The 21,925-nt window shown below is 41.4% G+C and overlaps 1 protein-coding gene across 9 annotated transcripts in view; it reads right to left on the reverse strand.

Annotated features, from left to right (window-relative positions):
* The window catches only part of LOC116986141 (polycomb group protein ASXL1-like), a 78,219-nt gene that overhangs the window by 31,968 nt on the left and 24,326 nt on the right, over positions 1–21,925 (reverse strand). For 6 of the 9 annotated variants that reach the window (XM_033041325.1, XM_033041323.1, XM_033041328.1 and 3 more), the window contains 2 exons: positions 12,408–12,516; positions 716–833 (listed from right to left, as the gene is read on the reverse strand). In XM_033041325.1, coding sequence (XP_032897216.1) covers positions 716–833; positions 12,408–12,516 — 227 coding nt within the window. The remainder of the gene's footprint in view (positions 1–715; positions 834–12,407; positions 12,517–21,925) is intronic. The other 3 variants (XM_033041331.1, XM_033041330.1, XM_033041332.1) reach the window with 1 other exon arrangement.

The raw sequence follows: 21,925 nt of genomic DNA on the forward strand, positions 1-21,925 counted from the left end.
ACAATCAGTCTGAAAAACAGTCTGGACAGGAAAAGCCGCGTATACATCACCAGAGATGCTGCCTGAACCCACAGTGTTACTTCAGCACTTTGTCCTTTTTCCTCAAACAATCTTCCCCTATAATGTTGCAATGGTCACCACCTCAAATCGTTCTGCAAAGTTTTCCACTTTGCTGCAAGGCTCATCATACAAATCCTCCTCCACCTTTATTGCAACAAATTGTGATTAGCAATTTCCTCAGTGTCTACTTCACGATCATTGCCTTCAATCGCAACTTAATAACTGACATGATGATTCCCCCCCCCCCCCCCCCCCCCCTTTGTAATATTAAACAGATATTCTGTGCAGGGTGGCATAGTGGCAGTGCAGTTGAATCATAGCTAGGTTCAATCCTGACCCCTGATCTTGTATGTGTGGAGTCGTGTGCGGATGCCCCCTTCGTGTGACTGCAGGGGCATCCGCCAAATGCTCAGGTTTCCTCTCACATGCTAATGGCATGATGGTCGGTAGTTTGAGTATTAGCTGTCCACTGATTATGTACCTGGGAGAATTTGATGGGGAGGAGGGGGAGTGGTGTTGGTAGCGTTAATGGTAAGCAACATATGTTAAGGAGAAATAACTGAGATGAAGGATATGCTCAGAGCTGGCATAGATTCTGGGCTGTATGATCCTCTTTTAGGTAATAAGGAAATGAGAAATCTTAGACATGACCTACCATCATTTTCCTCGCCTGTGGTACTGGCTTCATTAGAATCACAACTTTCCAAGTCAGGTCCATCGTCATAACCTTCATCACCAATGGGCATGTTCTTGGACCATAATAATGCATCTTTCTGAATTAACAAAAGAGTGTTTAGTTATTCACTGAAGAATAAATGTGTCAAGTCAGGTGCAAATTACTGATATAAAAATGAGTAAATACAACAGATACACAACCAAAAAAACTCAAATATTACACCAGACTAAAAATGCAGAACTTAGCTTTTCTGCCTGTGTCGAATATTAAAAATTGAAATGCACCTGTATTTGTTATATTGTGCAAAAAGATGCATGGTTCACACAATCTGTGAACATTTCCACATTTAAATTGTAAAAGATAAACATTTACATTATACCAATCAACAAATGTATAGTCTTTCAATTCCAAAAAAATCCCAGAACTATTGAATACTGGGCATTCTCTTTAAAGAGAGATAATAAAAAACGTAAGCAAATCATATTGCTTTTTAAAGATTTTCGGCAAGTTATAGGTTATAGACAGCAAACAGGTTACCCATCTGTGTCTTCAACCAGGGAGAGGGTTGAAAGAAAAAAAAATAGAAAACTAGATTATCAATGCAATTATAAAGCCAGTCCATGCATCTTCAATGTCTAAATATAAAACATTGTTGACAGCATATTATTCTTTGAAAATATGTTAAAATACGCCTTGTGCCAGATATGTGGAAGTATTTTCAATAAAGTATTCAGATTTACCCCGATCAGAAAGTTCGGAATCTATAAGATTGGAACCAACCTAGTTTTTAAATAAATATACAAAAAGCTTTACAAATATTAAAAAGAAAATATCATCACCATCATAATCAGAAACTATAAGGAATTTTACTCATGCCAGCACTCTCAAGTTCTATCACGTTTGTTTAGGGTCAACAAAGAACTTGACTATTAAGAGATACAAAAAAAATCAGTGATGTGAGAAACAAAAAATCTTCCAATAAATGAAAGAATACATTTCCAATTCACGGATTTGCAAAGCAGACATCAGCTGATAGTTCTACTGGACAGCCAATCTAGTCAGGAAACGAACTATGTAAAAATACAACCAAGAGGGGAGAGAAAGCAAGATGTAATAAACAATAAGAAATGTTAAATGGCCAGGCTTTCGAGTCAAAGATAGCGTCATTTGTCCCCAGACAAACTCTGCCTGCCTGCCTTCAGATGATGGAAATTCGCAAATGTCACAAGTCCTTATTCAGCAATGTGTTTGCAGAAGCTCCAGACTTGACAAAGGACAGGTGGTGCTGCATCTGTCACTACACTCAGTCACTGGATTCCATATGCATTGTCGGAGACATTCTAAAACCATTGAAAAGCCTCACTGCCTTGACCACCCATCGAAGGCCATCAGGTGGCTTTCCAGGAATGGAGCTAAAATTTAGCAGTGTGCCATCCAAGGCTAAAATTTAGCAGTGTGCCATCCAAGGCTTAGTTGCCACCTCCACACGGGCGTGAAGGGGAGGACTGGCCAAGACTGGCCCTTCTATTCCAAGTGAGAGCAAATGAATGGGGGCCACCGATGGCAGAAGCGTCAAGCCCACCAAAGCAAGATAAAACAGCTGCACATCATACATTTAAAAGGATCCCTCCAACTAATAGGAGCAGAATTATGCCATTCGGTTCATCAAGTCTACTCCGCTATTCAATCTATCTTTCCCGCTCAACCCCATTTTCCTGCCTTCTCCCCATAACCCATGACACCTTCACCGTATCAAGAAGTACCTTCTTTAGATTTATTTCTTTGCTCAAGCTTTAACTCAGAGTCTGAAGGCTGAGTTCCTAGCTTTCCACAGACTTAAGTAGAGCAATTTTGGTAATACAAAGAGAGTGTAATACAATCGAACCATGGTCTCAGGGAAAATGCAGTGGATCAAAAAAGTACTAACTCAGAGAGAGGGAGTATGCTGCCATTGTGGAACAGTGTTGGTTGGAAATTGAAATACAGCAGGGAAACAGGCCCTTGTTTAGTTTTGCACTAATAGTGTTCTTTTTTAATTTATTGAAATGTTTTTTATTTGCTTACTTCATATGCTGCTTACTTGTTGTTGCAAGTAAGCATTTAAATGTTTCATTTTGGTAGATAGGGCAATCAAACACTCTTGACGAATTCCAGATAAGATCATGTGATAGGAGCAGAATTAGGCCATTCAGTCATGGCTGATCTATCCCTCCCTCCTAACCCCATTCTCCTGCCCCTCCCCATAACCTATGACACCCGTACTAATCAAGGGGAAAAAAGCAAGTTAGTTTAGTGATGCAGCATGGAAACAGGCCCTTCAGCCCATCAAGTTTATACCCCCAAAAAACACGCGTTTTTGCAGATTCAGAGATTAAACTTCCCAAAATAAAAAGTATTTATACAAGAGAAAGGATTGTTCAGAAACCACAATGATTTTTTCTAGCAGAGCAAAAATGCTAGACAGAGTATCCTCAGTGTTATGTAGTCAAAGTAAAAATAAAAGCAATGCAGGTGACTCAGCTGTACAGTGGCAGAGGAGAGAGAGTAAAAGTTAGGGGACTCTGCAGTTGGGGGAAATCAGGCAGACATAACTGCAGGATGGTACACTGCCTCTGAAATCAAAGAAGCCCCTGCACAGCTGCAGTGCATCTCAGAAGGGTCCATCTTCCGCCAGTGGTCACAGTCATGGGAGTCATATGGCACGAAAGCAGGCCCTTCGGCTCAACTAGTCTATCCCGACCAAGAGTCCATCTAAACCAGTCCCATTTGCCCGTGTATATATCTGTAACAGAGATAGGTGATGGGATGATGGTGCAGCAACGAGATTTTTAAATGAGTTGGGAAAGACATCAAGGGACGGTCAGGTCAACTTTACCGTCGCGGATATTGTAGTGAGGTTCGGGTACAATTGTACTAGTTTGCAGCAGCATCACAGGTACATCAGACTCAGGCAAACATACTAAAACAAATTATATATAAAGTCTATAAGATAGTGATGGTGAAAGATATTGTGCGAAAACACAAAAATTAGATAGCAAATAGGCCCTCAAAGGTTAGTCAGTCATCTTCAAAACAAAAACAGGGGAATCCGCTTTAGATTCTTGGGACATGTGAAAAGGACCAGAGGGGAAGATAGGTTAAAACCTCTCACAGCTCAGACGTTCAAAGACAAATGTGCTGACTTCAGTGGAATTTTTACCCAGGTTATGAGGGGAAATTATGCCAAGCGCAAGTTCAGAAGAGAGAAGATAGATTAAATGCGAGAAAAATGTGAAATGTAAGGGAAAAGTTGGGTAATTTGACAATAAACTATTTGGCGGAGCTTGATGGCAGATACATAAATGCAAGTATTACAACAAGAATAAAGAGTTGAAGCTCGGCAGAAAATCGTCAGTCACTTGGAGGTGAAAGAACTCCAACAGCTCATAATACAAATCAATAATTCAGAAGAGGTGATTAAGTGTAATCCAAGTTTGTTGATGGAACAAAGCTGAGTGGCAAAGCAAGATGCAGACTGTCCTGCCAATTAATATGATTCTGGTTGATCAATACTGGCCTCCAGTCCGCTTCCGTCACATTTATCCATCTTCCTCGATCTATGAGATATTTATCCAACTCCGACTAATGATTCAGTTTCCACAACCTGCCGGCCAAACGTGAAGAGATTCACCACAGATAGACACAAAAAGCTGGAGTAACTCAGCGGGACAGGCAGCATCGCTGGAGAAGGAATGGGTGACCTTTCAGGTCGAGACCCTTCTTCAGTCTGAAGAAGCATCTTGCCCCAAAACGTCACCCATTCTTTCTCTCCATAGATGCTGCCGGTCCACCTGAGCTACTCCAACTTTTTGTGTCTATCTTCGGTTTAAACCAACATCTGCAGTTTCTTCCTACACAAGAGATTCACCACTGTCTGCGAGGAAGGGTTTCCGTGTACCCCAGTTTAAAATGACCGGCCCTGATCTTGTAGTTATCTCCCCTTGTTCAAGATGTTCCACACCAATGTCTACCCTATCAAGCCCTCTTATACGTTTGAATAAAGAGAGGTAGTTCTTGCCCAATCCCTTTCCCTCAACTCCTTCTACCAAGTATCTCTCCTCTACTCCACCTGTTTGAAGATGGGTACCGACCTGAAACCTCCTCTGTCCGTTCCCTCCACAGATGCTGCCTGACCAGCTGTGTTCCTCCAGCAGTTTGTTCAGGATAGGATTGATTTCCCTTATCCAAATGATCAAAAACCAGGAACATAGATTTGTAGTAATTGGCAAAAAAGGAGATAGAATCATAGACTGGTACAGTATGGAAACAGGCCCTTCGGCCCAACTTCCTCACACCGGCCAACAATGTCCCAGCTACACTAGTCCCACTTGCCTCCGCTTGGTCCATATTCCTCCAAACCTGCTCTATCCATGTACCTGTATGTTTCTTAAACAATGGGATAGTCCCAGCTTCAACTACCTCCTCTAGCAGCTTGTTCCATACACCCACCACCTTCTGTGTGAAAAAGTTACCCCTCGGATTCCTATTAAATCTTTTCCCCCTCACCTTGAACCTAAGTCCTCTGGTCCTCGATTCCCCTACTCTGGGCAAGTGTATCTACCCAATCTATTCCTCTCATTATTTTGTACACGTCTATAAGATCACCTCCTGCGCTCCATGGAATAGAGACCCAGCCTACTCAACCTCTCCCTATAGCTCACACCCTCTCGTCCTGGCAACATCCTTGTAAATCTTTTCTGAACCCTTTCAAGCTGGACAATATCTTCCTATAACATGGTGCCCAGACCTGAACACAATATTCTAGATGCGGTCTCACCAACATCCTATACAACTGCAACATGACCTCCCAACTTGTATAGTCAATGCTCTGATTGATGAAGGCCAAAGTGCCAAAAGCCTTTTTGACCAACATCCACCTGCGACTCGACCTTCAAGGAACCTTGCACCTGTACTCCTAGATCCCTCTGCTCTACAACACTACCGCGAGGCCGACCATTCACTGTGTAGGCCCTGCCCTTGTTCGACGTCCCAAAATGCCACACCTCACACTTCTCTGTATTAAATTCCATCAACCATGTCTCCGCCCACCTGGCCATTTGATCCAGATCCTGCTGCAATCGTTCACAACCATCTTCACTATCTATAAGACCACTAACTTTTGTATCATCAGAAAACTTGCTAATCTTGCCCTGTATGTTCTCATCCAAATCATTGATGTAGATGGCAAACAGTAACGGGCCCAGCACCGAACCCCGAGGCACACCACTAGTCACAGGATTCACATCACTAGTCACAGATGAGGAAACAATCATCTTGGAGCATGGCGCGGGTTTTTAAACCCACTGCTTGAACAGATGATTGAGTGAGAAATCTTCGAAAGTACTTAGCTGTGCCCTTGGAGAACCATGACCTACAGTGTTACACAACGAGTAGCAAAAGATGAGATTAGGCTGGGTAGTTCACTTTCAACTGAGCATGAACATAGATCAAATACCCATTTATTTATTTTCTACGATTTTGTGACAACAGGGAAAAACCTGAAAAGGGTGGTGGGAGATGTGGAGAACAGGAAGGGGGAGTTAACAGCATGTTTTACCATAACAATGGTACAATGCAATCCATTAGTATTTACCAACTTCAGCAACTCTACCGGCACAGTGGCGCAGCTGTAGAGTTGCTGCCTCACAGTGAATGCAGCGCCGGAGACCTGGGTTCGATCCCGACCACGGGTGCCGTCTGTACGGAGTTTGTACGTTCTCCCTGTGACCTGCGTGGGTTTTCTCCGAGATCTTCGGTTTCCTCCCACACTCCAAAGACGCACAGGTTTGTAGGTTAATTGGCTTGGTAAACGTAAAAATTGTCCCTAGTGTGTGTAGGATAGTGTTAATATGCAGGGTTCGCTGGTTGGCGCGGACCCGGTGGGCCAAAGGGCCTGTTTCCGCACTGTAACTCTAAACTAAACTAAAGTGGAACACTCGGTACAAGCCATGAACGGGTATTGAATTTAATCACTTCCATGAAGAGCATTTCTGCCACGAGCTAACAAACCGGTTCTGCAGCATCTATTAAATATAACGTTTAAAACTACTTTAACTGAGAATGTTTTCCATGTGTTAAATTATTCAGTGTATATAGAATTTCCTGATTGTCAAAATGCTGTAAATTAAAAGCCTTTGTCTGAGCTTCTTCCCCCATCATACCCAACTCCTGCCTACACCCAATACTGGCCATTCATACCACCAGGTTTAGCTGTCATATAATCATAGAGTAATACAGCATGGAAACAAGTCCTTCAGCACAACTTGCCCACACTGGCCAACATGTCCCATCTACACTAGTCCCACCTGTCTGCATTTGACCCATATCTCTCTAAACCGGTCCTATCCATGTACCTTTCTAAATGTTTCTGAAATGTTGCGATGTCCTCTGGCAGCTCATTCCATACACCTACCACCTTTTGCGTGATAAAGTTACTCCTCAGATCCCTATTAAATCTTCCCCCCCTCACCTTGAAACTGTCTCTGCAAGCTTTCTCCTCACTTCTTCTTGAGCCGCAATGCTGGAAGAACGTCCACTTATATATTCACGTCGGGGAGATTTGTTGATGCTTAGGTCTCAATGTCAAAAAGTCTATTACCACTTGACTTCAACCGAAGAACACTTAAGTACCAAACCATCGGACAATTGCACTAACAGTGCAATTAATAAGCAGCAAACCAACAAGTGATTTCTTTAACTCACTATGGTGACGATCCTTCCTGTTACTGAAAGAGTATTCAACTATATATAATTAAAAAATGAAATTACCTGGAACAAATTCCCAAAATAGCAGCAATGCTGTCAAACTTTAGCATATTAGTTGTGGGCAGAATTTACAGTAGTGCTGCCTGAAAAGAAACATTGCTACGGGTACAAATTTCACAACAATCTTTTCCCATTGATTTGCAGTAACTTGGAAGCTGCATATTAGACAGCAGGCTCACTACCTCAGTGTTCAACTTTTTTTTTGATAGCAAAAGCAATTCCTATCAACTCTACATTGTCAAAGGGCGTTTTAGCCTAAGTTCTAGATGGAGAATGTACTAATGATGTAGACAGAACATTAAGCAAAGGGAAATTACATTCAAGAGATGTTATCTTGGATCATCCCAGATATAATGCGTTAAAAATGAAAAACAGTTAAATTCTTCTACAAAGGCAAATTAAATCAGTTGCTTCATTGTATAGCCCAACAGTTGATATTGTACTAGATTTGCAAAACAATTTCAAGATTCAAGTAGAAAACGCAAGCACCTGAGCAAAATAATTACTGGAAACCGTTTAGGAGGAGATTGACACAATTCATGCACTACTTCTGGTTCAAATCTCTGTTCCCACTTACTGACTGATAAGATTAAGACTGCCTTCATACCTTCATGCTGGTATGACTATACCAGATGAACAATGACATTGAGAGAAAACAGAGTGGCAAGAAGATTAAAACTCGTTCGGGGAAGAGAGAAAACGGATATTTATAAACATGAGGATATGAAGACATTATTAGAAGACACAGGTTGAAAGCATTAAAACCATATAATTAATATATGAAAGAAATTCAAGAAATGTATCAAGTCAGCAAGTTATTATTCATCCCCCATTTCAAGCTTCCTTTAAGGCATAAATGGTCAATCAGACAATGATACGCAAATCTTGCAGATGGCACACCAGACACTACCAGCACAGTCCTTTCCTCCAGGGCTATCCTTCAATCATTTATATACTTAAGACAATGCAGCAGTTTTTGAAACCATTCTGGAACCAACCCACGAATGACCAGCTTTATTGGGTGCAATTTCACAACCTGTCTTTCAGAATTTGAGCTCATCATTCCTATGTTACTAGCTCAGTAGTACAACCACAATGGTACTTTTTTCCCCCTGTATCATTGGAAATAAAACTGAAGAGGCTTCATCATGACCAGTCCTCACACAATAAATTGCAGTGCTACTACAAACCAGGTTCTTTTGTTTTTGTGATGTATTCTTGCTGGCATTGCCATTGCCATTCTTATAAAGGTAGATTAAAGATATGAAATATGGTGCATAAATGTCTCCTGGAGAGTTTGTCAGAGTGCTTCCCTCCATTGCAACTGGAGGGAAGTTCATCGTTCAATAGCATCAGAACTGCAATTCCATTATTGTCCTCATTCTTCCCAGTTAATTAAAACACATCAGAACATAACAACTACCACTAGTTGTCTGAAGAAGGGTTTCGGCCCGAAACGTCGCCTATTTCCTTCGCTCCATAGATGCTGCTGCACCCGCTGAGTTCCTCCAGCAATTTTGTGTACCTTAGAACATAACAAAAGTTGTATTCATGTTCGAAACGTTTCAATTGCCTTATTTGTGGAACCACACACCTCTAATGGCACAAAGCATGAAAAATATTATTAATGTTTGAACGCACAACCAAAAATCAAAATTATGTTGTGCATGTTGTAAATTGGACAGATGTGATATACAGAAGCAAATAGGAGCAGGGGGGAGGCCATCAGAACCTTCCTGCTTGCCCCTCCATCTAACGTGACCATGGTCGATCTATAGTGGTCCCAAGTCCTCATCCGTGCCTTTTCTCCATCCTATTCCGCTATCTACCAAATATTTATCCAACTCACTTTAAACACTTCCAATGATTCAACTTCCACTGCCCGCCAGGGCAGGGAATTCCAGACAGTCACCACCCTGTCAATTATTTTCATTCAATTTTTTTCTACAAGTTTCTCTAATATTTCCCTTTAACAAGATGGTTCTTACCTTGCATCAGGTTTCACAATGGCTCAAAAGAACATGCACCTCCAAGAAATCAAGTCCCCTTTGTCCATTCTGAATATTACTGCGGATATACTCATATGGGAAGCTCATAAGACACGGCCCATCGAGTCGGCTCCACCATTCAAACATGGTTGATCTATTTTTCCTTTTCAACCCCATTCTCCTGCCTTTTCCCCGACACCTTTACTTTTCCAACACCTAATTCATACCAATAAGCTCCATTTGCAACCTGAAGCAATCCCTCTTGTTCTTGGTTTTCAATATATCTATCAGTCATACCAGTCATTCATTCCCTGTTGCCAATATGCCAGCACTTCCTTAAAACTTTGCTTCCTTTTATCAGCTCTTAATAACCAACTGTACATGCTCTTCTTCCCATGCATACAGACCAAAACTCTATTGATATGTTTCTTGCCAAATTCACCCTGTCTTGGGATGCCTTCATAACAAGAGGATTTAAGTATAGGAATAGAGAGGTTCTTCTGCAGTTATATAGGGCTCTGGTAAGACCACATCTGGAGTATTGCATACAGTTTTGGTCTCCTAATTTGAGGAAGGACATCCTTGTGATTGAGGCAGTGCAGCGTAGGTTCACAAGATTGATCCCTGGGATGGCGGGACTGTCATATGAGAAAAGATTGAAAAGACTAGGCTTGTATTCACTGGAGTTTAGAAGGATGAGGGGGTATCTTATAGAAACATATAAAATTATAAAAGGACTGGACAAGCTAGTTGCAGGAAAAATGTTCCCAATGTTGGGCGAGTCCAGAACCAGGGGCCACAGTCTTAGAATAAAGGGGAGGTCATTTAAGACTGAGGTGAGAAAAAACTTTTTCACCCAGAGAGTTGTGAATTTGTGGAATTCCCTGCCACAAAGGGCAATGGAGGCAAAATTGCTGGATGGATTTAAAAGAGAGAGTTAGATAGAGCTCTAGGGACTAGTGGAATCAAGGGATATGGGGAGAAGGCAGGCGAATCAAGGGATATGGGGAGAAGGCAGGCACGGGTTATTGATTGGGGACGATCAGCCATGATCACAATGAATGGCAGTGCTGGCTCGAAGGGCCGAATGGCCTCCTCCTGCATCTATTTTCCATGTTTCTAAAACCCTGGTGTTCCATAAAACCTTCAATATTTAATTCAGGGATTTAATGTCTATAATTTAAATAATTCCTTCTCTTCAATTTTGGTGTATTAGGTCTCTAACCTCCACTTTTTACCAATGGACTCTAAACAAAATACAAACAACCCTAAGATAAAGCATGTTAATCCATCCCCACAATTCAATTACAAACACTGAAGGATTTAATAACTAACCACAGCAGCAAAACATTACAGTGCAATCAACTTGAGCAGCCAACAATCAAGATTGATGCCCAGAACACTTCAACTTACACTAACACAGACAACCATCAGTCACATGCTAAATCAGGATTTAAAAAAATCAAAATCAAAGCACCAGCTCTTCAAGCTTTCAATCCATTCTGGTCTCAATCAATGTATTACAGTAGACCATTGCTGCAGCATTCCAATGCCATAAATAAACAGAACAAATGCTTCTTAACAGGTTGTAGTCAATGGGAAGAAGAAAAATATCATATCCATATCAAATATCAATATCATATTTTATAGTACGAGTGCAAGCACAATGTTTGTCTCAAATTGGAGAACTGCAACCTGTTAAAAATAAGCTTACAGTTACAGTTTAGTCTGTTGTCACATGTATTGAAGTACAGTGAAAAAAAACTTTTGTTGGGTGGCAAAACATTTTAATTTTGTAGCAAAAATCTGCTTTCTGCAGCTCTCCAGAATCTAGCATCCACACAACAGTTTGAGCCCAAGATAAAGCGAAGATGTTGCTCTGGTGAGATACATCCACTTTCAAAGACTTATTGCACTCACAGCTAAAGGACAGGCATCAATTAAAAAAACCCATTGGTCGTAAGAACTCAGTTGGATCGTAATTCATAAATCCTCATGGCTACATCAGACACACCCTCTCACACTAGCTATATCCTCAAGGACAAATTCTCAGTGCACAAGACGTGACTAAAAAATGATACTAATATAGGGACTTAAAAAGTCAATGTCCTCAGCACATGTGATTTATAGATATTCCCAGGACCAGACCTTCAAAATGACCACGGGAGCAGAAGGTGGAAATAAGTTTATTGTAAAGCCCGTTTTGTGCAAAACAAGAAGAGAATAGGAACTTTATTCTGAAATTACTTCCTTAACAACAATTGTATCCTTCAATTTATAATGAAGGCATCCATTTCTAGCATTACCATTACAGAGCGCGAATGTCTAAATGTCCACTTGTGGGCGTATGCGAAACTTGAATCCCAGATATTCAGACTTAAATCAGTCCCATCTACCTCACTGAGTTTCTCCCATAAACTAAGATTGTGCAGTTTTCGGTGCCTCACAGATTAAAATGCCAAATTAGAAAAATTGTGAACGTGTAAATGGGCAAGCTTAAAGTAAAGGGTTGGCACGGTGGCACATCGGTAGAGTTGCTGCCTACAGCACCAGAGACTAGGTTCGATCCTGGCTACGGGTGCTGTCTGTATGGATTTTGTACGTTCTCCCCGTGATGCTCCGGTTTCCTCCCACTCCAGACGTACAGGTTTGTTGGGTTAATTGGCTTCGGTAAAATTGTAAATTATTCCTAGTGCGTGTAGGATTGTGCTAGTGTGCTGGGATCGCAGGTCGGCGCGGACTCTGTGGGCCACAGGGCCCGTTTCAGGACTGTATCTCTAAACTAAACAACGAGCCACAGTTTCCACCTGTGCTACTTACAAACTGCAAGCTTGGAAATCCCTATAGTTACGGCAACAAAATGGAACAATAGTTCTTACCTTCAATGTATAAAGACCCATCCGCCCTGGAAGTCTGTAAAACATTCCATCATCTGCACGAGAATTAGTGTGAAGCATAGCATTCAGACATGCCAATGGAGATGTTCCACTACATAAAATAGATTAAAAAGCACATTTTATGTAAATACCTTGTATTAAGTTCAGATTGGCACAGTGGTATATATTGTGCTTCAATTGGCCAATTTTCCTATCATTTTTTTAAACTGTACAAGTGACAATGCCAAAAACAGCAGCCACTTGGATGATGAAAGCAAAGAAAGTTCTAATTAAAATAACTTTGCAGTTGCATTTTGAAATATTGCTTGCCAATTGCCAAGCCTTGCGAATTGTGCATGTCTACACCACTTTACCTCAGACAATGGATGATTGAAACATTTCAAATTTGTTTCTCCGTAAACAGCAAATGAACAACACGCAGGTCCGACACCCTATTTGCTATTTTTCAATATTGTGAATAGTCTTGTAATTTTCTGCTGATAATTATTACACATTTAGTATAGTTTTACCTTTTATATAACAGATATTCTGCTGTATATTTTGAGTATTGGCTCTCTGCTATCTCCATGCGTAAATTTAGAACCTCAAGCCTCACTGCTACACAGTGTATTTTGTTTTTTACAACCATGCATGCGATCAAAGATTAATTGTACGAATGGGCATAGATTTTAATTACTGTATATTTAGCATTACAGAAAATAACACAATGATGAAGAAATAAATAAATACTAAAATTAGTAAACTGCTAACATCACCTCTGAACATAGGATGGAATCTCCTGCAGGTTGATCATACAGAACAGCTTTAAATCAGTCCATCAAAGACCCATGTATTGGACAGGTGGCATTTAGGCAGATAGCATATGTATGAATCTAATCCAACAGTTGGCAGTACGGAAAAGTGATATCAAACTAAAAGGGAGCTAGGTATCCGGTTGTTATTTGATCTGGCCATATACTACCCTGAACTGAAAGGCTACACGGGAACGATAAAAACCCAAATGCATATTGACACCCCTAACAGGGAGAATAATCAGAATTCACATTTCAAAAAGGGAACTACACTCTAGACCTGGTAATTTCTCTAACGCATTAACCAGTAATATTCCACTGCACCCACATGTCAATACTCGTCATAACAGATTTACAACAACTTGTAAAAATAATTATGATATAATTATGGCATAGCATCAGCATATGTTTACACCAAATACAAAAACAAAAATCATAAATGATAGTTCAACCCATTTAGAAAAAATATTAACAGATGGTCATGCAACTCACTAATGTTTTTGTTTTTGCCCACCTTGAAGACCTCAACAACGAGCAGAAATCCTAGAATTATGGACGACAGCTTTCTTTTAGAACAAATGCTGCTGTGATAGTCATCAGCAACCACTTACACAAGCTAATGAAAGCATCCGGTGGCAAAATGCTTCAGGAAATCAATACTAGGTATCTGAAGTTTCATATTTTATCAGATCTGCAACACTTTCGAAATCATTTGTGCATCTTCAAGAGGTTACATAATTTGATACATTTAATGAGAATAACATTAGGGCTATGCTTTACTCAACATTTTTATTGTCTTCAACTTCAACCTGGATCAATTTAGTTGGGTTCAAATCTCACAAAGCAGAGATCATAAACCTTGCCACTGCAACCCCACTCCAATTTGTTTGCACAGAAAATAAGACATTTCTCAAATGTTGCCTTCACCAGAATATCTCCATCAGCTCAAGAATCAATGTCATGTACATTCTCTTTAAATTCTACCTCTAAGTAGAACAAAGGGGACCAGTCAGCTCAATATTACCAAGAAAATAAATTCTAGTGTGTCCTATATTCCTCAAGTAACTTAGCTGCTTTTCCCAAGGGCAAATTCTATCCACTAATATTCAAAGGTAGCCAGCAATCCAATTTACAACAGTTCAGAGAACAAGAGTAATTATAGGATGCAAATCATAACAGAATTATATCCCTTCGATGTTTCCTGCCCTTTGTAGTGGCTTGGCAATGCAATGTAACTGCTACAAAATATAACAATAAAAGACATCAGATAAACACTGGAAACAATTAACACTGTCCATGTTTTCTGGGCAACTTAAGCCCCTGTCCCACTTACGTGTCCTTGGCACGCTAATTACGCGACCTCGTGGTCGCGTTGAGGTTCGACGGTCCCGCGCTATTTCATGCGTGCGCATAGCCGTCTGGAGCGCGTGACGTCATTTGAAGATGGACACAAAATGCCGGAGTAATTCAGCGGGACTGGCAGCATCTCTGGAGAGAAGCAATAGGTGATGTTTCGTGTCGAGACCCTTCTTCAGTCTGAAAGAAGTGACTTGACCCGAAACGTCATCCATTGCTTCCCTCCAGAGATGCTGCCGGTCCCGCTGAGTTACTCCAGCATTTTGTGTCTATCTTCAACTTTCTTGGCCCCGCTCTGGGAGTAGGAGTGGGGGCGGATCCAGACCGCAACGGCTGTGAGCCCCTGGCCGAGCTCAACGATCGTTTGCCTGCTTCTGCTGCTGTTGGAGGTGAGACGTTGCATCGCGCCAGGGTCTTGGGCCTGTCCCACCTTGGCCGTCAGTTCCGCGACAGGCCGTTGGCGCGCAAAGATTTCGTTCGCAACAAAAATTTCGGAGACCCGCGCGATGTCGCGCACAACTACATACCCCTCCGCGTTTCTCAATGGGACTGGCCTCGTGCGCCTCAACGGGGTCGCGTAATTGGTGTGCCAAGGACATGTAAGTGGGACAGGCCCTTTAGGTCTGCCCCAGTGAAGTGGAAACATGTCTTACCAACACTTGTTATTTGGAGGTCTCTGCATTCTGCAATAACTTGACAACTGACAATCATGCCTAGATTTCTGATATAATGCCAGAATGCTCACAATTCCCTCAATGAATATAGCAGCAATAACATTCAAGCAGTTCATCACCAACCTGAGCAAAGTTGTCTGCTTGCAGGAGTGAACCTGCAAAAGTCCAACTGAAGAAGGGTCTCGACCCGAAACGTCACCTATTCCTTCGCTCCATAGATGCTGCCTCACCTGCTGAGTTTCTTCAGCATTTTTATCTACCTTGTGTTTCCTTGTGATTACTGGAGTCTCATCATGATCATTTGAAAGCTAACCCTGCTGTGATCTACGTTTGCAACATAAACATTAGACTTTGGTGTGATTCCACAAATGTTTCCTCTGCGATGGCTACAGAAATGTATTCAGTAGCCATTTCAATATTGAAAACTTGTCACTGAGAATTGAAGGTAAAATGATGCCATCAAATTGTTCTCAGTAACGATAACCCAGCCACGCCTTACAAAACCCTCTGAGCATCAGGTTTGTGTTGAGTCAAATGTTTGGGCTGATTAAAAAATAAAATAAAATTACACCAGATTGTGCTGGTCTAGGATGGAATGATCTATCTGTGTCCTCTGTTCTTAACCGATTTTTGGCATTTCATTCTCAAACAGATTCAAGTCTGCCTGAGATTGTGCTACTTATTGCAATGGTCAGGTCAGATTGGGGTCAGTGTAGAATCCATTTACTCCATATCAAACACATTCAGATGGTCTGTATTTCTCTTTAATGTTATATCCAAAACCTAGTTTTAAACCCAGAGATCCAGGGCAAAGGTCATTGATACAGTTTAAATGCAAGGGCACATCAACTGGATGTTAACATCTACTCCTTCTTCTGCCAAATCAACTTATGTGGTTAAAAGGACATTAGTGATAGGAGCAGAATTAGGCCATTCGGCCCATCAGGACTACTCCACCATTCAATCATGGCTGACCTGTCTCTCCCTCCTAACCCCATTCTCCTGGTTTCTCCCCATAACCCCTGACACCTGTACTAATCAAGAATCTATATCTGCCTTAAAAATATCCACAGACTTGGCCTCCACAGCCTTCGTGGCAAATAATTCCACAAGCTCACCACCCTCTTGACCAGGGGTCGGCAATCTTGTTCTGCATAGGGGCCGGTACGCATGTCTGTGAGCAGATGGCGGGCCACATCTACCACGTGTACACATGGATCCCACTCCGGATGGCAGGCATCAAATCACGTGTGCGCTCACTAACATGGCGTTCCTACGGACCAATGCCTTGGCTCTGTCCTGAAGGCGGCAGCTCAAATACTCATACACGCTCATCCGCGGCTGTGTGTAGGATGCGGTACAGCCAGAACTCGGCGCTTGGCCTCGCCGGCCAGCTCCGCCATTGCGGCCGCCTACTTGCGTCATCGTGCCTGGGCGCCGCAGCCTCCGTCCCGGGAGGTACCGGAGATGAAGGAAGTCTGCGGGTTGGACGATTACAGAAAATAAAATACGCCTGCGGGCCGGATGATTTCAGGTTACCGGCCGCATTCGGTCCAGTGGCCGTAGGTTGCCGACCCCTTGACTTAAGAAATTCCTCATCTCTTTCCTAAAGAGAACGTCCTTTAATTCTGAAACGATGACCTCTAGTCCTAGACTCTCCCACTCATGGAAACGTCCTCTGCACATCCACTAGAAACATAGAAAAATATGTGCAGGAGGAGGCTATTCGGCCCTTCAAGCCAGCATTGCCATTCAATATGATCATGGCTGATCACCTAAATTCAGTACCCCGTTCCTGCTTTTTTCCCCCATATCCCTCGATTCCTTTAGCCCTTAGAGCTTAATCTAACTCTCTTGAAAACATCCAGTGAATTGGCCTCCACTGCCTTCTGTGGCAGAGAATTCCACAGATTCACAACTCTCTGGGTGAAGAAGTTTTTCCTCATCTCAGTCTTAAATGGCCTACCCCTTATTATTAAACTGTGACCCCTGGTTCTGGACTCCCCCAACATCGGGAACATTTTTCCTGCATCTAGCCTGTCCAATCCTTTAAGAATTTTTCTATAAGATCCCCTCTCATCCTTCTAAATTCCAGTGAATACAAGCCCAGTCGACCCATTCTTTCATCATATGTCAGTCCCACCATGCCGGGAATTAACCTGATGAACATACGCTGCACTCCCTCAATAGCAATAATGTCCTTCCTCAAATTAGGAAACCAAAATTGCACACAATACTCCAGGTGCGGTCTCATCAGGGCCCTGTAGGACAACTGCTCCTAAACTCAAATCCTTTCGTAATGAAGCCCAAAATGCCATTAGCTTTCTTCACTGCCTACTGTACCTGCATGCTTACTTTCAGTGATTGATGTACAAGCACACCCAGGGCCATTGCACCTCCCCTTTTCCTAATCTGACACTATTCAGATAATAACCTGCCTTCCGGTTCTTGCCACCAAAGTCGATAACCTCACATTTATCCACATTATACTGCATCTGCCATGCATCTACCCACTCACCCAACCTATCTAAGACACCCTGCAGCATCATAACATCCTCATCACAGCTCACACTGCCACCCAGCTTTGTGTCATCCGCAAACTTGGAGATGTCACATTTAATTCTCCCGTCTAAATTGTTAATATATATTGTAAATAACTGGGGTCCCAGCATCGAGCCTTGCAGCACCCCACTAGTCACTGCCTGCCATTCTGAAAAGGACCCGCTAATCCCTACTCTTTGCTTCCTGTCTGCCAACCTCTGTCCATGTCAATACTCTATCCCCAATAACATGTCCTCTAATTTTGCACACTAATCTCTTGTGTGGTCAAAGGCTTTTTGAAAGTCCAGATACACCACATCCACTGGCACTCCCTTATCCATTCTACTGGTTACATCCTCAAAAAATTCCAGAAGATTAGTCAAGCATAATGTCCCCTTCATAAATCCATGCTGACTTTCACTATTCGGTACGTTTCAATGAGGTCCCCCCTCATTCTTCTAAACTCCAGCGAGTACAGGCCCAGTGTCGTCAAACTTCTAACATTCACCATCTTGAATCCCAGAGAAAAATGGCTACAGGGGTGGCATTCTGTTAGGTTGGTGGAACCTAGCCTAACATACACTCATGAGACAGTTGTGGCGAGGTTAGTAGAACAAGGATCAATAAAGAACAACTCCACATGAAGACTTGGTTTAATGTTGACACTAGGAAACAGCACAGTAATAATGGTACTTACTGTTGCTATGTGGTGCAAAGCATCAATCTAGATTTTGACCCAAGAATTTAAGTGGCACCATAAACAAAGCACTTGCAATTAACACAGTTCAACTGACCTACACTAAAATAAGAAATTAGATATGTTTGCTTGAATGGAAGATTATAGAATATGCAAAGGAAATCAGGTTTGACAGGCATGCATATAAACTAAGATTATTATTTTTTAATTGAATAGGGAGTGCCGGTATATCTGAAGATATATTCAGAAGTTAATTCCAATGGGACAATTACCCAATCCATGGACACCAAGCATTAAAAAAAAAGCAACTGGAGGTTAGGACTTCTTAGCAATTAACTACAAAAGGAGCAAGTTATTCCAAATTTATGCGTGTACAAACTACATTTAAAAGGACGCTGCTATTGACCATAAAAAGCTCAAACATTCCTTAAATTGCTAATATCCCAGGCTGGAATGGCTGCCTTCTAACTCATTGCTAGCAGCCCTAACAAGCTCGTTAGCATTACTTGGATCGAGTCTCTGGAGAAAATTTGATATTTAGCAGGTTAAATCCGAGAAGTCTCTGGGTGTGCAAATTCCACATACTTGGGAACAAAGCAGCACAACCAGCCCTTGACGATAAACCCCAAAAAAGTGAACCTAATAAAAATTCCATGTCAAATTACAATGCACTGAACATCCCTATATGCATTTAGGCAGTTTGACACAAATTAATCAAAACGCCATTAACTAATAACCACATGTATTACAATCACGTTTCAACATGCATTTAAAATTATTAGATTCTTGTCAAAATTAATTCATTTTGGGGAGGGGGTGATGGAATTTCATGATAAGATGTTAGGTTCTAATGGCTGAATTTACTCAGGAACCAGTTCCATTCTCTTTCTGAAAGAGCTTGCTGCTGCTGCAACCATCTGTTTAAACATTCACAGCCCTGGGGCCCATCTCATATGTTAAACTATATCTTACACTCCATTATTATCGCTATAAGTCACCATAAGCTTAAGCAGACTTTTCGGCTCTCTACAAATAAGATTTTAATGTTGGTGATTTTAAGGTGGAAAAGTTTAAAGTTTTTAACATAAGGTAAAATTTAGATGTGAATTGGAAAGGCATTACGTTACTGCAGAAAATCCCACGCTCTTGCAACTGTGCAAACTCAATGGGAGGAATTTTCTAGGATTTCAGAGAAGAACATGTAGCAGCTTCCAAGGCATCAATTCTTATGAATCATGTTGAGCAACCATCCCTGGAACTGAACTACAATACCCGATTTAAAAAAACAAGCATCCAGCTATCAAAATAAACTTTCATCAGAAGAGGAGCCAAGATCAAACTAAATTAACACAGCCATACATAGCCGACCAAGGATCCCCATTTCTCATCCTACACACTAGGGGCAAATTGCAGAAGCCAATTAACCTACAAACCTGCACGTCTTTGGAATGTGGGAGGAAACCAGAGCACCCACAGGAAACCTATTTGATTGCCAATATGTCATGGACTATAACATCTCCCCCCCCACCTCAGTAGCCGACGTGCACCTCAAAAACCAACAAGCAAAAAGGAGGGACTATAAGAAATAATATGGAGGGGGATAGAAATAAGCAATGAAAATAAATCCTATAATTGAAATTCAGACCGAAAGTAATAGAATCGAAATTTCGACAAATATTGCTGGAGAAACTCAGTGGGTGAGGCAGCATCAATGGCGAGAAGGAATAAGCGACATTTTGGGTCGAAACCCGAAATGTCACCTATTCCTTCTCTCCATAGATGCTGCCTCACCCACTGAGTTTCTCCAGCATTTTCTGTCTACCTTCGATTTTTCCAGCATCTGCAGTTCTTTCTTAGAATAGAAATTTCTGTTGGTGATCAAAGCAATATTTAAGAACAGTCACTATTAAATTCCCTAATACTATTTTAGGATGCATTAAAAGATGCAAAATGTCAAAACGTCGTATGGCTGAGGAGGAACTCAGTATGTTTATCTAATAATCACTCAGTAATTTTTCAGGCTGAAGAGAATTAATACAACAAATCTGAACCACACAGAAATGTTTAAAGACGACAAAGAGAGAAATTAATTCTAAACGTCTGAACACATGCTGCTTACTTTTAGTTTAAGCCACGGAATGCGCAACAAATTACAAAGCAATAATTCAAGTCCTGCCATTTTGACAATGTTAAACCACACATGTGAGGTTTATAAAACTAGCATAATACAGGAACTGAATGACTGCCAATAAGTTGTTGAACTGTTTTACACACACACACAATTTATGGTGCAATTGATATTTGGCTTCTTGTGTGGTATATTTGATGGAAGCAGGTTGTGTAGGTTCATAAACAGCAAAGAGTAGAGCGATACAAAAATCACTGACAGGAATTCCTACTGCAGGAGTACAGCCATGCTTTTCAACAATGGATTAAAAGCACACTTCATTCATTCATTCATACAACAGAGCACTTTACATCAAAGCAATCTCCCCCAATGAAACCTTCAGCTAATGCAGACAGCATGTTTCTTCTTGTGACATGAATCGAATTCGAAGATCAGTGAACAAAGAGATAAAAAGGCAAACTTCAAACCATCTTCTGGCAATGAAGGAAGGTACTTGCAATTACAATTGCATCCTAATAGGTTTTACATAGCGTTACTTTCTTTGGAAATTAGGGCGATTTAAAAAAAAGTTAAACATGGCAACAATTTTTTTGCATGATAACATTTTTTTTACAGAATTAATGGCACTTGATTTCTATCACAATGAGGAATATAGCAATATGCATATTCCTGCTGCTTTTATAATAATTTATTTGAAACTATAATTCCCCCAGACCCAGTATGACACTTATCTCTGGGTCATTTCTTCAATATTCTCCCATCCTTCAGGCTCATCCACGCACTCTGAGTCTTTGACACATTTTCCTAAAAAATCACAACTCCACATTCCCTTAGTGGCTCTTTTAAATGAACCTCTTTCATCTTACGCAAAGGCATTCACTATAGTCAGCAAATAACACATCCTCAGGGATTTCAATTCAACATTAACTGTGGCATAGTGACACAGCTAATGGAGCCACTGCTTCCCAGTGTCAGAGATTCATGTGCAATCCTGACCTTAGGTGCTTTCTGTGTGGAGTCTGCACATACTCCCTATAGCCATATGGTTTCCTCCAGGTGCTCTGGTTTCCAACCACATCCCATAGATGCATGGATTAATAAGTTAATTGGCCATTGTGAATTGCCCCGAGTGCCTGGGCAAGTGGTAGAATCTGGCAAGGCTTGGAAGAAGGAAAGTTGATGGGAATGTAGGATTAACGTAAGATTAGTGTAAGTGAGTGGTTGATGGTCAGCAGAGACTGTGGACATCTGGTCCCTTTTCCATGATGTATCTGTCCATGACACAAGCTTACTTGCTTGTCCTGTGGGCTTCT

Source organism: Amblyraja radiata, chromosome 23 (genome assembly GCF_010909765.2).
Source record: "Amblyraja radiata isolate CabotCenter1 chromosome 23, sAmbRad1.1.pri, whole genome shotgun sequence".
Classification (NCBI taxonomy): Eukaryota; Metazoa; Chordata; class Chondrichthyes; order Rajiformes; family Rajidae; genus Amblyraja; species Amblyraja radiata.